Genomic DNA, 16,616 nt, shown 5'->3' with positions numbered 1-16,616 from the left:
TTAGTCCTAACAAAATGGAGATTGATTTCTCTCCTTTCTCTCCTTTCAATTTCTGGCTTCAGTGAAATAGTTTTCTGAATGGAAATGAAGAATTATTCAGTGCATTATTCACTATATCTTACTTCTGGTGTCAGAACATTGTATAAAACTACCGCACCTGAACTGTCACACCAGCTGCAAGCCTGTATTAATGTCAGATTAAAGATATCAGAAAAAAGTCTTTGCTTGCACTCCAGTGACTACAGTATACTTGCATGACTCATACAGCAACAGCACAAGCCATAAAGGGGACGTATGGGCCCCAGCAGCAGTAGCTACTGCCTGCCTGGCTGGACTACAGTTCCACACAGCCGGGCCAAAATAAACATCTTCCCCACAGTCTCCTCTGCTGACACGACGTGAATGTGTGCGTGGTAGCCGGAGGAGAGAGTAGCTTGCAGTGGTCACATGTGTACCTCAAGTATCTTTGTGCATATAAATTTATGTGTGTGTGTGTGTGCGTGTGTGCCTGCATAACCGATTGAGACAATTCAAACCCTCAAACTGCTGAATTACATCTTTATCTCCCACTCCTTTCCCTGGTTACATCTAAATCAGCCCCCGCTGAGCTATGCGGAGGCAGCCGCAGCTTTATGTCCACTAAAAAAAAAAAAAAAACAGCAGGCTACAGCAGTGACCGCTCCTCCGTCTGTTTCTATCCTGTTCATCATATGCATGTGCTACAGAAGAGACAAAGGAAAGATTGAATTAGAAATACTGGAAACATATAGGTTCATGTTCATATTGTTCATACTTATTAGCTAGCTGTTTTAGTGGATTTCAAGTTACATTTGACTTTTATCACTATCTATATTTTATATAATTGTGGTTGGTTGGTTGGTTGGTTTAAAAATGTTGCATACCAACATGAGGCCAGAAAACAGGTGCACAAAAGTTTCAAGTACGTAAAGCGATCCTTGAATACTTTAAAAAGGAAAAAAAAGAAGATGTTTGGTCTGACCCTCTTTTGCCTTTAAAACATCTCAAGTATTCTTGTGCACCTTTTTTTCGAGGTACTTGGCAGGTCGGCTGATAATATTGAGATCGAGACTCTGTTCTCTGAGTCTGGTTGTTTGGGGCTGTTATCTGGAGACTGTTTAGAGGGCTGGTACCGAGATTTTGCACAATACTTTACACAGTAAGACAAATTTAAATAGAAATTGTCCACAAATGCAAAGGTACAGCACCTTACTGGAATCATCTCTCCAACTTCAACTCCCCTGGACCAGCTTTTTAATCTAATACTGCAAACACGCTGTGTGGAAAGCACTAAAACGTGAAACATATTTTAAACTGCAGTCGAAATGAAAAAAATCCAAATACAGCAAACATGCCAAAAATAACCATTAAAACTCAAAGACAATAAAAAAAAACACTTCTCAAAGTGCACAGAACATAATATGACTTTAAACATTTACGCGTCCGCAGCATCGCAAATCCGCCAAAGAAAACTATGTGATACGATCGAAAGGTCGACAATGTCTGAAACCACGAGGAGAGATTGTTTCTTTCCATTTGATGTACGTAAAAGTTCAGGCAGTAGCTGGAACATTCCCACAGCAGGGTTACGTTTCTGTGTCTGGCCCAAAAAGCCAGAGCAGTAGTAGTTCCATATCTGAAAACACATATAGGATATTAATGGACTCATTATACTTTCATTAGGGGTTTTCGGGGGACCCCTGTTTCCATTCTGAGGTTTCAACCTCAGGGTTTGAAATGCCAGAGTAGTGCATTTAACAGAGGCCCCCCCTGCTAGAACCACAGATCTCATGTTAACCAGCTAAATGCCACAATTAATCAATTTCCTGCTCGGCAATTAGACCAGTTCATTAGGCTTTCCATAGCCTTCTCTACACCTAAAGTCTGAGCTGTACGGTTCAAAGGAGGCTGCGCGGCTTGTTCAGAGTAATCCATTATACCAGAGTGAACACTCTTGAGGGAAAGCCCTGGAGGGGAGTTTAGGAAAGAGGCCTCCTCTTCTTGATATAAAGTCTGAGGCTTTAATACCTCTCAAGGGAGGAAGGGAAGCATACTCTGGGTAGGGAGACCCGGGTCTGGGCCTGACACAGGAAGGAGCAAGTGAAGTAGAGAAAAGCTCCTTCTGGATATGATCTGATTTGCATTAGTGTCCATAAATCCTATTTGGTTCAATTTAGCTTTAAGTTATGGGTGTGTTTTATGAGACACATAGAGAAGGAGGAATGCGGTCAGGCAAAATGACTCAGGAGGACAAGGAGGAATGTTAGCAAGTAGGAGCAACGACGTGGAGATGCAGGACGGATCTCGGACGTCTGATTGAGCTTGATGTACAGTAAAATACAGACACATGACCTCAAATGACCCCTAACGCCAGGTGTTAAACACAGGCGGGGGCTTTTCTTGTTCAAAATAATCCCAAATCTATATTTGTTTGATGAAATATACAGAGACAGACACAGGTCAACCTTTTACAAAGTAACCACAAAGGGAACTTAAAAGCAGACGTAATGGAGAAAATGCCCCAAGCAGACTCATTCATCAACTACTTTAAAAGGTAAATATCACCAGGATTAGGCAATAAAGAATGCACAATAGCACACATTTATTTTACATTTCATCTTGTTGAAATATTCAAACACCAACTGTTTTGAGGTGAGATCACTCTGCCGTGCCATTTCTTTTGACTAACAAACCACGGGGACTTCCTATGGGACCTGCATGCAAATGAAGCCTGACAGCGCAGTGTGCACAGTGTGTGTGTGTGATCTGCAGGGAGACTGATGGCAGGTTCCAGGCCATTTGCCGCTGTGTTGCTATTCCTAAAGGAACAAGTCGGCCCCCGAGGCTGTGTGACGAAGGAGCCGGAGCTGGGAGGTGGGTGGCGGATGGCTTTATAAATCACAGGCGAGCCGAGGCCGATAACGAGTCTGCGGATCAAACGGCGCACACATGCCTGCGCGTGTTCGAGCGGCGCGGGCTCAAATACCAAATTTAGTCACGTGTGCATGCAAACGCAGACGAGGATCAAACACAGATCCTTGAATAGTTTTATTTCTGGAAGGTCATTATGGGACAGTAAAGATTTATACCTCTCTTTAAGGCATGGTGAGCCACGTAACCTATTTAGTGGCATATTACTCAAACAGAAACACACACTTAAAGATAAATAAAATATTCCTCAGCTCTAAATAAGTCCATAAAAAATATGCTATTAGGTATGAATTCCATTATTTATTTACTGTCCATGAAAAGTCTCGCTCTCAGTCACTTTCTAGGACGACCACAGACCTACGTGCACATAAATACCACCAATCACGAGCAGACAGACATCCTCCATCCCCTGCTCCGACACGAACGGGGTCAATTCCACACACACACTCAACCGCCAATGAAAGAGGATCCCCCAAAATTACCACTTTACCAGCGCCTGGAGCAACCAGTGACTTCATGTCTACAGCAGCTCCACTGATTTACTCAACCCTCTCGGCTTCCACCGCAAGCCCAAGAACACCCGACTCCCCTTCCCATTCACAATACGACCCACCCCACCCACCACCACCATCCCCATATCCTTCCTCTTTTCTCCTCTGACTCACTCCCACACCTCCGAACACCAGCCCAACTCAGCACCAGAGCTGTTCGCAGAGTGTGTTGCGTTATCAGCGAGAGATAACGGAGGTCATACTCAGACTCCATAAACACAGCTGAGCCGTATTCTTGTCTGAATTTATAGTCGTAGGAGGGGCAAAGGGGTGATTTTCACACAAACTCGCATAAAATCCAATCCTTAACATAAGAACACAACACATGTCATGATATTGTATCTTGTGGGCAACTCATTCTGGTGGATTTAAAGAAACTCCAGACTGTTGTGCTGATTGATCAAGTCCTAGTCTGGATAACGTGCGTCTTGTGTGTGTGTGTGCGGACTGTTGTCTTGAAGCGTTAATGAATTACAGCCTTGACAGGTCAGGATTAGCCCAGGGGTGGGGAACTGATAAAGCAGGAAGCCCATCATTCTCCCTCATCCGCAGAGACACGGGGTCAAAGCACAAGATATAGGACCAAATTTGTTTTTCTTAACCCCAATCTGGGTGGGTAGGAAATAAACCGAGGGGCTTTTTATCTCCCTTTTAACTAAAAAACTCCTTCATCAGTCACACACACACACAAAAAATATCACTGCATTCTTTCAAACATTTGTTGTCGTGCTGCAATGCTTGAAGAAATGTCTCATGTCTCCGTGTTGTCACGTTGCTCGAAAACAAATCCATAGCGAGCACCCAAAAGCACCATTATCCTGTCTTTCACATGTGATGCTAATATTTATTTGAATGCAGACCAACTCATTTTAAAACCACCAACTCTGAAACGCTGAGTGTAAACACGGTAGACGAGCATGTGGAGGATTAGTTGGTGAACATCACCCCCTGGTGGCAGGAAAACAAAACACACCGCAAAGGTGCGCTGGGGACTCACCGCAGGTGTAGATGACGTTGAGGTACTTCCTGGTGCCGGCGTAGCAGGGGTCTCCGAAGTCTCTGGTGGAGGCTCGGACCAGGCAGCTTTTCTTTCCCTGGCAGCGGGAGGTCAGGACCTGCAGGGCCACGGACGACTGGCATTCTGGCAAAAACACACAAGAGAGAGGGGGATTAAAAAAAAAAAGAAATTGTTATGGGACAACTGCAAACTAAGACTCTACCTTTAGTACATTCTATAGATTTTCTGAGTGAACACAATATCAAGAATTGTAATGAAAGTGTGTAATTAATAAAGAAAATATATGGAGTAGAGCTGATATTATCAGTGGATTAATTAAGAAGGAAAAACTATTGATAAAGTTTTTAGCCAAATACATATCTTCAATATAACAAAATGTTTAATTATCTGGGAAATTACTGAAATAATTTCATTATTTTGTGATATTTTATAGACTAAATTATTGATCAGTTACTAAAGAAATTATTTTAATAATTAATAACAATAGCTGGTAGCTATGTAGCCCTAGAATTAGGACGCTGTTTAACTTTATTCATTCATTCATTCATCTTCTGTAACCTGTGAAGGGTCGCGGGGTCTGCTGGAGCCTATCCCAGCTGTCAACGGGCGAGAGGTGGGGTACAACTCTGGACAGGTCTCCAGTCTATCGCAGGGCTAACACAGAGAGACAGACAACCATTCAAACTCACATTCACACTCACACCTACGACCAATTCAGAAGTTACCTTCAGTTAACCTAACAAGCATGTCTTTGGACAGTGAGAGGAAGCCAGAGTACCCAGTGAGAACAAACGCAGACACAGGGAGAACATGCAAACTCCACACAGAAAGGACCAGTCGGCCCATGGATTCGAACCTGGGACCTTCTTGCTGTGAGGCATCAGTGCTAACCACCTCTCCACTGTGCCGCACCTTAAACTTCATTAATTCAATTCAATTCAGTTCAATAAAATAAAATAAAGAGGGAAAAGATTCCTGATCTTTTATTTACAAAGAAATATGTGATTCACCACATGTACTGTTGCCAGCTATCATCTCTATTTGCCCTGTGATAGATGCCAAACTAAATTTCTTCCTTTTCTTAAATAAAGATCGAAAAAAAGACACAAACTCTGGGTTCTACCACAAATCTCATATACTCTATTACAGTCAAAATCACACTTCTCAAGAAGGCAGAGTGATGACCTACGACACGTTTTATTTCCATCCATTTCTCAGTCACTATTTAAGCCGCAGTTTTCTTTTCTACCTCGCTACTGAGTGTTTGACGGACAGGTAGCACTTCAGCCATAAAAGCACGACATGTGTCACCACGGTGGACACGCACATATACTCTCCCTCTCTCTCTCTTTCTAATAGGCACACCGTCCCATCTCAGCTCCCACGGTGGAGCCTCTGTCCACATCAGACCCATGTAGAGAACACTTCCTGGGGCCTTTCATTGTCCACAGGATACCTGATCTAACATATATGTGTGTGTGTGTGGGTGTGTGAGTGTTTGTGTATGGAGACCAGACAGAGTAATGGATGGGCCCCTCATTCATCATCGCTAAGCACCCGCCGGCTCCTACAGAACCGCTCTTCTCTGGAGCTCTCGTCGTCTGGGGAGCGTGGGGGCAGAGATAACGCTCTTCTCTTTACTTTTCTTTCCTCTCACATTTGTTACTGTATACATTCTAAGCATTTATTATTGATCTGTATTCTACATCCCTCCACGTGAACTTCGCCGACAGCAAAGGCAGAGTGAGGAGACCCTCCTGCCGCGTCTTGTGGGAACGTGGACGGGCCTGGGTTCCACATGGATGCACTCCCAGGCCCCCACGGTCCATCTAACCCCTAAAAACAACACAAGGAAATGAGCCTTTGAAAGTGGACACTGGCCTGTCACCCTGTCCGCCCCGGCGGGCCCCAGAGAGTGAGAAATCAGAAGGAAAGGTGAAGACAACAGGCTGGTTAAGACCTGGCCCCCACGTCAACGGCCCACAACAAATTATGGCACGGGTCAGGGGTCAAATGTCCCAGTCAGGAAGTGAATGAGGGCAATCTAGTGGTCATGCAGAACGTCAACAGCGGGAATTCTTTGAATGGAATTTAACGGTGCAATTCTATCCTACAACCAAGACCACACGTGTTAATAAAAGAAGATCTGGTTAGTAAATCATGTGCGATTCCAGATCACAACCTTTTTCGAATCAGTGTTTGTCCATGTAGACACGGTTGAGATGGGTACCCATGCACCCTGCACCTGAAATTCCTGACCAGGATCCAGTGAGTGTGACTGGATGACAAGCAGCATGCCTCGAAGGTTAAGCAGTTCCCACGGTTACTTCAGATGCACATGGATTCAGGTAATATGCAATTTAAAAATCAGTGTCAAATGATTTCAGGTCTGAAAAGGATGGAATTTCACCAGCAACCCTGAAGTCGGATGTTAGTCAGTTACTTAGTTAATTGTGAGATGATCCGATAATATTGGGGCTTTATTTACCATAACAGTTGAATATACACAGATCAGCCACAACATTAAAACTGACTGACAGGTGAAGTGAATAACATTGACCATCTTGTGACAATTCAATGTTCTGCTGGGAAACTTCTGAACCTGGCATTCATGTGGATGTTACTTAGACATGTAGCACCCACCTAGACCAGACCAGGCACCCCCACCCCATAGCAATGACACTCCTTGATGGTAGCAGCCATCCCCAGGAGGATGCAGCCTGACACACACACACAAAACAGTTTAGAAACAACTAAAAAAACATGAAAAGCAGCACAAGGTGTTGACCTGGCCTCCAAATTCACTAGATCCCAAACTGAAACAAGCCCGATCCCGCCTCAGTCCATGTTCTGATGAGTCAGAGCTGTTTTGGAGGCACAAGGGAGACATCACGCAGCTATGCATGATGTTGCTGGTGCAAGGATTCTTTAAAATAAACAATCGTTGGGAGCCAAATGTTTCAACAAATAGGTGAATCTTGCTGCAGCATCACAACCCACACAGATACGCCTCTCTTTTGCCTTATATGTTTAGTACACGAGATGACACACACACATTCAGCAGTTTCCAGCCTATAGGAATATGACACAAACTGTAAAAAAATGTAAAAATATCAGAGGAATCGGTTTGGTTTTGAATTGCATTTTTTCCTTCAGACAAAGATGAATGCAGGGTGACGGCAAGAGAAAGACTACTGTGTGCAGCTCTCGAGCGTTGCCTGGCGTCACATGTCGAGCTGCATCCTGGGGATAAGACAGAAGCAGCGGCATTGTGCGGCCTGAACCAAAGAAGCATTGAATGTAAGAGGTTATCATCCCCATCAGATGACCGTGCTCTGCTCTTGCCAGGCATCCTGTACAAACTGATAAAGCGTCGGTATGAAAGCGTAGGAGGAAAATTACGATGCATCTACTGATTACTGTGCAATCATATATCATTCTATCTATAAAAGGAAAGATAGTCAGTTTAATATAAAACAGAAAAAGCATCCCATACATTTGGCAAGTTGAAACCAGCAAGTGTCTTCTCAAAAGCTTTCTTTCATTTCATGATAAATTAACAAATCTGTGTGTGTGTGTTGCTACGTTTGAATCTATGTATTGACACTGCAGTGCATGAACCTCCTGCTCCAGCTGACGTGCTTTAAGTTTCTCTCTCTCTCTCTTTTTTTCTTCCTTCCCAGAGGGCTCGTTTGAGCCACGCTGAAAACTTCTTCCCTGACAAGCTGGTCCACTGACAGACGGGCCCCCCATTAGCTGCCTCTTTGATTCTCCTGGCCGGGTGATTAGCCGAGCACGGGGCTCAAGGAAAACGGGTGGGGCTCGGGAGGGCTTCAGAAGAAGAAGAAGAAGAAGACGGGGACTTTTCAAAGACGAGAGGACGGGGACGCGCACGTAGTCTTCGTCCATTAGCTCAACCACGCACACATTTCTGTGCAGTTTAAAAGAGCAATCCCGAGGGTCTGACCTCTTCTGGCTCTCATTAGTGGTTTTAACACTGATAGACAAGCGTACAACCGTCCCCCCTCTCGCTCTCTCTCACACACTCACACACACACACACACACACACACACACACACAAACGAAAGGCATGAATAACCCCTGTTACCTCTAACCTTTACCCTCTATCCTCAACACGTCCAACAAGAACAGGCCTACAGTTCAGAAGAGAAGGCTCATAGTCTGGAGAAGCAGTGGCTGAGGAAAGGGAGGAGTTTCCTGGACAAACACGCAAACCTATTTTCACCCGTGACTGAACCACAAATAAGAAAAGATGGAGGCGCTTTTATTGAAATGAATTGCTGACAGCGCAGGCACAGAGGGCAACTTCGGGTAGAGGCGAATTCAGTTCAGGCTCTCTGTTTTGTGTTGATACGCCGCCCCGTACCAGCAGCACCTCAGCGACTTTTGCCACATCAGTCATCCGTTGTACACAGCTTTCAGCTTGCTTGTATCAGACACGGATGCCAGTTTTCGCGCTTCCACAGAATTGTTTGATTCAAAAAGACACGGCGTTACGGCAATACATCAAACCCGGCCGCGTACGCGTTGATAGCCGCATCGGGTTTCTCCTGACACGCAGCCCTCATGCTGGGGCGCTGATGTGCTGCGCTGCCGTCTTAAATCGCCCCAAACAACAAAACACACCTCTGAGCAAATACACGTCAGCCTTCCCAAGAAAACTCACAGCAACGCTCCACAACAATCCCCCAGGTTTTCCACCCACGCTTACCTTTCCCAGAATTCCAACACAATGGCCGGACAAGTACTGATCTCCCCTTTCGCTCTGACTCACCCGCTATAAAGTTATACATATTATGTATCATTTAATGCGGAGGCTTAAGTCTTTGTTGCGGGATTAAAAGTCTTTTGTGCAACGGAGGTGTGACTTTCCCGCGCTGTGACGGGGTGAAAGGACCTGCACACGCCAAATGCTTTCTGTGGAAGACATTAAAGAATTTGAGACCAATCTCTCTCTCTCTTCCCCTAAATGTTCTTTCGATGTTACTGTGACACAGTTTCTCCAGCGGCGAAGTCAAAAAAACAACTTCACAGACTGAAGCAAGATCAGACATATCTGCAGAGATTTTGCTCTTCAGCTGTGTTTGTAAGCTGATAGCAGGTAATTCCTGAATCATTCCACGTAATCAGAGGCATTCGGTAGGAAAACAGTCGACCTACATATGTGCGTGTGTGTTATCGCCCAAACCCTGCATGAGCCTGTTATCACAGAAAACATACGCAACGACGAATTCTTTGCATCCACAATACAGACGACAGGGATGTTATTTCAGCAAAGGAAAGACTTCCACGGCTGAAATCCGTCAGCTGTCGTAACCGGACGACGGTTTCATTTCCAGAGCCGGTTTAAAGAGACATAACTAAACATTTTTATCTCATCTGCAAAAGTCCAAAACAGCACCGACGTCCTGCCATTTATCTGCACGGTACGTATCAATGTCAGATAGTGTTACGGCGAAGCGGCTCACGCCCAACAACTGGAACAGGCTTCCAGAAGCAGAACGCTAAATTTGAACTGCAGCTGTGCACTGTCGGCTTCCAAAAAAAGGCTACTGCGATCATCCGAGGGACCGAGCGGCCCGCGTCTAAAGTTTGAGACGCCTCGTTTGAAGCGCACGCTCAAAAGTGAAAGCGTAGTGACCTTCCGGGAAGAAAGAAAAAAAGAAAAAAGAAAAAAAAGCAGTCCGAGATCCTGCATGCCAAGCACGGGGGGCTATTTAGATGTCAAGAGGTGCGCGTGATGGTAATGGGGCAGATGAGAGAGGAGGGCTGAAGCAGGCCCCTTTACTTTGAGGATTCTCCATCACTGCCAAGAGCTGTCCGACTCCACCACTCTCAGCCCCGAAACCAAGGAACGGGCAAGATCAAAGGGGTCTTACATGCCTGTGTACAACTTGTTGTATTGTCTGGTATACTTGTCCAAAGTTTCTGGATTCAACAAACCAGCAGATATCTGCTCTACACGGCTCTGCAAGGCAGCAAATAAGACTAGTTTACTACTAAATATCTCTAGAAGACATTTAGTTTTTGAACAATACAAGTAATAAGAGTTTTCTGAAAGGAAAATCTACCAATACTTGGCAAGTGGCTGGTGTTAAACTACGGTCTTTGGAAACGGAGCATATACACCGATCAGCCACAACATTAAAACCACTGACAGGAGAAGGAAATAACACTGACCATCTTGTGACAAGTCAGTGTTCTGCTTTTGGACCCGTTATTCGTGTGGATGTTACTTAGACATGTAGCACCCACCTAGAGCAGACCAGAACCCCCCACCCCATAGCAATGACACTCCTTGATGTGTTGCATGTAAAAAACACTCTTGAGAACCAAAAGTAGAACGAAAGATAAAGTAAAATCAAGCGAAAACTGAAGAAGAATTGGCATATGAGCAAATGTACAAGAAACAGAGTCAGAAGAATATATATTAAATACATAGGAACGACAATAAGGTACACTAGTGTGCATTAACATGAATAACATGGAATTATCTGTTGCAGAAAGGTGAGCCATTGATGCAGCCTGACACAGGCACACACACAAAAACACTTCAGGAACACAGCACAAGGTGTTGACCTGGCCTCCAAATTTACTAGATCCCAAACTGATCAAGTATCAGTTTGGGATCGACATTCTGTTACCAAACACCACAGGACACCCTCAGAAGACACATGTCCATTCTCTGATGAGTCACAACTGTTTTGGAGGCACAAGGGAGACCTACACGATATTAGGTCAGGCATGTTATGCCTCATCGCTGTAGGTAAAACAGTTTAGCAAGAAAATCATGTCGATATCTCTTAACATAACATCGTGCACAATGCACCCGGGCAGGTGCAGGCAGCTGTGTGAGTTCAGCAGTGGATCTCACACCTCAGGCAGCGGTGAGCATGCCAGGGAGGTGCGGTTTAGGAGATTACTTTAACCTAACCTGTTGGCAGATTGAGAAAACACTTCAAAAGACAAAGAAATCCAAAAAAGGGGTGCAAAACAAACTTGTGTATAACGTGACAGCACAAAAACCCGCGGTTATTCAGACACGTACGGTGCCGCACCAACTCGGGTGGGCAAAAAGCATTTAGAAATAATTAACAGTGCCTGTCTGAGCTGTCACTCAAGACACCCTCACTTCCTCCTCCTGGTGACATGGGAGCCACATCAAAGAGGGAGCTGACAGGGGAAATCCCACTACAGCAGTACTAGACTGTCTGGAACAGCCTGGGGAGGTGATTGTGGGTGGCTAGAGTAAGCACACACACGCACACAACCACAAGCGAGTATTTAATAAAGAGGAGAAGAAGGCGTTTGTGTATGACTGAGTATACAGTTGATGTAAACACATACAAGGTTAATGCGTCATTTGACACTAAACACAAAGTCTCCTCTGCTTTAATCCGGCTTTTCTACACGGGTAGGGCGGAGTCCTCCGATAGCGTCGAGAGCTACTGTATTTAAAGTAAAGTCTGAAACCAGATACGAGGCCGGCCGCGTCTCACCTGCAACCTGTCGCACATTCCAGGTCCACCTGTACGAGCGGGACACTTCTTCAAAGCTCACACGCGGAACACAATAACGCACGGAGGGACGCGCACACACTCACACAACGCCATTCTTTATATCTGGGTCTGATTACCCGGTGACTGACGCCTGAGTCACCCCTCCGACCTCGCCCCGACACCTCTGTCACGAAGACGCTAACACACACACATGCACACACACACTCTTCAGGGCATGTCCGTTGCATTGTTTGAATTAAGGTTAAATGTCATTCACGCTGATTCAGACTTTCACGAGAGCATTCTAGCACACGCTCTACTTAACTTATACAAAGTATTTACAAGCAAAAACTCTCGGTCCATTTACTCCCGCACATGAATGAAACAAAGGACCAAAGCTAAAATAAACGAGCAAAGAGGCCAGGCACACCGTCACAGTAGCAATGGTTATATTAATACCTGTCATGGATCCAAGCTTAGAGTCATTAACATTCCCCCCTAAACAAGGGCAAGGGTACATCTGGATATCCCCACGCACTCACACATGCGCACAAACGCAACATGCATACTTGAAAGGAACTCAATACGTCCCCTTTTCTACGGGCCAAACTCTGCGCTTTGGATGACAAAGACATCTGATCTGCATTCCACCCAGTTCCCCTGGCAATGCGTGCATGTTAGTGTGTGTCTCCGTTACCCCGATTGGCGGTTTTGTGTGTCTCAGAGTGCTTTCAGAGGAAGACGCATTCATGCTAAATGGTGATACGCTTCAAAAAGGAAACAAAAATAAAGAGAGAGAAATTATCAACTGGTTATCGTGGCAGTAGGAGTGTAAGCCGATTTGGATAGCCAGTATTGAGGATGCGTGTGGCAGGACAGAGTGCGTCGAGAGCGTCTTAGGCAACAAATTGGTAGGGGAAATTATAAAAGTCTTCCAAACCGCGACAGCATCTCTTGGCGATATCAAGCCGAGTCAGAGGGAAATTCACTGCATTAATTTGCGGTTCAGAGGTGTTCGAGTCCTGACGCGCAAAGCAGCCCATCAATGGAAACGTTTCATTCTCCACTTCTGCTCGATGTAATGAAGCCGGGTACGCTTTGCTCAAATAAATAAATGTCTAAATCAAAGCCAGGAGTAGCCTGAAGTCGCACTCTCCCAGCTCATTAATATGTATTAGGGCATTAGCAGGACAAGGAGTCTTAACATTATGCAAACACCCGGTTTGCATTCCCAGCTTGTGTCTTCATGTCAGAAAAACCTCCTTCCTCCCCTGAACTCAGGCTGACCTGGCCCCCCCCCAAAAAAATGATGCTTTGAATAAAGGAAATTATAATAGTGTCAAACAGTATTAAGGTGAATCTTATCAACAGTCCTTGTTGACCCTCATTAGAGTATGATTAGTGGCTGAGATCACTTTAAAAAAGCAACCCGGGACCTGATAGGAACACATTGTCTTGAAGGACTTGGATTAGGTTGTAAACTTGTAAATCTATCATGAAGTCTGTCTCTAATAACCACCTAAAAGGCTTAATAAAGTAAGATTTGCACCCTTAAAACTTGCCAAAAATTCTGGTTAATTAAGACTTAATTAATGTGTAAAAAAGGACATATCCAAAGTGAGAGAGAGAAGGTGCCTCACCTACTGACGGGGCCCTCCTGTGGTGAAGGGGACACTCCAGGGTCCCCTGCTGAGTTCGACCAAACATGGCAGAGTAAACTGCAATCTGCATACCCCGCTTGCAGCTCAGCCTCATCCTCTCCTCCTCGCACACCACCTTACTCTTGTACTCATCTGTAGATCAAGAACGAGAGAAGAGAAAATTGACTATAAGTAAATGTGTTGTGTTGTAATGATTTAAAGGGGAATTACCGATTTTTTACAACCTGAACCTTATTTCTGGTATAAAATATGATCGTTTACTCATGAATATAACTTTTCGTTAACGTTTCATTTGGAGTCATTCGGACGATATTGAGATATCCATATAGTAGGAGTGACTGGGGCACCGAAACGCAGCCTCTAAACAACGCATCCTCCTTTCAGCAAGCTCCTCATCCGTATACTCTGTTTATGATGGACGTCCTTACCGTTTTGAGTATACGGATGAGGAGCTTGCTGAAAGGAGGATGCGTTATTTAGAGGCTGCGTTTCGGTGCCCCAGTCACTCCCACTATATGGATATACGCGGCGCTCCACTGGATCTAAATATTGTCCGAACGACTCCAAGAGATACCAAAGTTGTTGAAAGGAGGATGCGGAGGCAAATAATGCGTTATTTAGAGGCTGCGATTCGGTTCCCCCCGTCACACCTACTGTATGAATATACACGGATCTAAATATCGTCTGAATGACTCCAAATGACACCAAAGTTATATGGGTGAGTAAACAATCATATTTTATGCCAGAAATAAGGCATACAGTGGTTTTTCCATGTATAAAAGACTATTCCCCAAAAGGCTAATTTTACATATTTCATTTCCAGATTAGATGATTAACTAAGTATTTGCGAAACATCTGTAAAGCAGTTAATTGAATGCACAGAAAATGGAGCAGAGATATCCGAGACTTCAGGGCTGAGACAAAAGGCAGCGGACGTGTAGAGCCTTGCAGAGGCATTCCTCACACACATCCAGCCAAAGTGACCTGTGAAGGCCAGGAGCAGGTCCACTGGCCTGCAAATAAAAGCATAACAGCGGCCACGTCTGCATCCATGTGGGGACTGGAACAGGAATGCAGAAAACATAAAGAACAGACACAATGGTCAGGAGTAGTTTGTTTATATCTCTCGGTGACGGATTTGTTCTCGGTCTCCCTCACACACTCCCCGTTCTCCTTCACTTCCTCTATCCTCCATGCACCTCTCCTTTCAGAAGCAGTGACACCTGCCTGTTGCACCTCACTAACACCCCATGCGGTATTTCTCTCTTCCCCTGAGAAGTCATTGGTTAAGTGACAGTGAACAAAGAGCTGTTGATTGGACTGGCGGAGGGGTCTGGTGGAGAAAGAAAAATTGGGGCGGGAAGAGGGGGGATCAGTGGATTAATGCTCACTTATGGTCACTCTAGTGTGAACTTTAGCACAGCTCAGCGCGGCTCAACTCAGCACAGCACCGGCCCAAAGACGGACACTAGAATCTGGGTGGGATTACTACACTGTTGTGACTCCCCTCTGGAGCGATACTCTTAGCTTCCTGGCTCACAGGAGGAGAGGGATAAAGGAAGAGGCACGCAAAGAGCTTTTTTCTCTCTCTTCTATATGAAACAGGAATGAGGGGAGAGAATTCTGATCGAGACACAGTGACATTTAATTCAGTGTGGAAGGATAATATGGCCTGTTTTGAAGAGATATGTCTGGTAAAATTCAGATTTTGAGTCGGGGGCTGAAAAATTAAGCTAATTCGGAAGTGCCAAAAACTGCAGTTCCTCAGGCAGCCACTAGATGCTGGTTCTAGTAGTGAGTCAATTGGCAAAGATTCTCATGTTACTGTTTTGGTCTCTGACTAATCTCCACATTCATGACAGTTGGACGAGGGTGAATTTCACTCAATATTTTGAGTTATTTTAAGGCTTAAAATTATAACAATAAGGGATTATGACAGTACTAGGCACTGTTTCGGGTTGCTAGCCGTCAGCCTCTGCGTCACACACCCACCGATGTTACTCAGACACCGCTCCTTTGAACAGTTTTTAATTAGATGGGAGTTAGGAGTCGTTGGGCACTGCCAAGATGGTGACGCCCAGAGACGCCACATTGAGCTTCAAAACCACTCTTCGGGAATCCTGTGCAATGCGTGTGTATTTCCATCTTTATGTCCAATCAATGGCAAATACAGTCAACACTTAATAGTGCCGCAAATTGTGTTAAGGCTCTACTATAAAAAGGCCTGAACAAATACACTATTCAGCTCAGTTATATGAAATTAAAATAAGAACTGGAGCTCCACCACAACTTCTTGTTCTAGCGATGATCCTATTTATTTATAAATTATAAATCAGTACAGGGTAGAGCTACGCATGTTTAGTATGCAATACACTATGCACAAAGGAATATGAATTTCCTTTGATTGTTGTAGTAATTTGGTTTGTCCCTAGAGAAAATGAACTGACCCCACCCTGGTGTATTTCTGACCCAATGTGGAGGTGCGTGAGAAAAGACAAAGAGAACGGTCCGAGCACAGGTAGGGACAGAAACATGTGTCAATGTCAGACTTTTTTGGGGGCGGTGAGGGACTTACTAGGTCTGCATTTGTACCAGACAATGAGGTATTTGCTGCTGCCAGGACACTGGTCTGTCCCAAACACGCGGCTGTTGACAAGGACTTGACAGCTCCTTCTGTCTTGGCACTCGTCCAGCATTTTCTAAAGAAGGAAAGAGTGACACACACAGAGAGAAGACCAAAGACAGGTTTAGAGGGAGAACAATAAGCCCACGATGGTGAGACCAGCAGCAGGCAAAACCTAAAACCACTTCAAACAGGCGTGCTTATAGCCATGGGAATATGGAGGAGAGGAGCAGGTAAGTGGGGGGAAAAAAGGAGAATGGGAGAAAACTCTGGAAAGCTCCGCTCCGCTCATT

General features: G+C 44.9%; 1 protein-coding gene across 1 annotated transcript in view; it reads right to left on the bottom strand.

Annotated features, from left to right (window-relative positions):
• eva1aa (eva-1 homolog A, regulator of programmed cell death a) overlaps window positions 1–16,616 on the bottom strand; it is a 53,728-nt gene that overhangs the window by 14,749 nt on the left and 22,363 nt on the right. The window contains exons 3-5 of the mRNA XM_084560971.1: window positions 16,276–16,399; window positions 13,680–13,832; window positions 4,498–4,641 (exon numbers count right to left, since the gene is read on the bottom strand). Of these exons, the coding sequence (XP_084417097.1) occupies window positions 4,498–4,641; window positions 13,680–13,832; window positions 16,276–16,399 (421 nt within the window). The remainder of the gene's footprint in view (window positions 1–4,497; window positions 4,642–13,679; window positions 13,833–16,275; window positions 16,400–16,616) is intronic.

Source organism: Chelon labrosus (assembly GCF_963514085.1).
Source record: "Chelon labrosus genome assembly, chromosome: 14".
Lineage (NCBI taxonomy): Eukaryota > Metazoa > Chordata > Actinopteri > Mugiliformes > Mugilidae > Chelon > Chelon labrosus.
The sequence above is the reverse complement of the archived record's forward strand: the minus strand, read 5'-3'. Positions and strand labels throughout refer to the sequence as shown.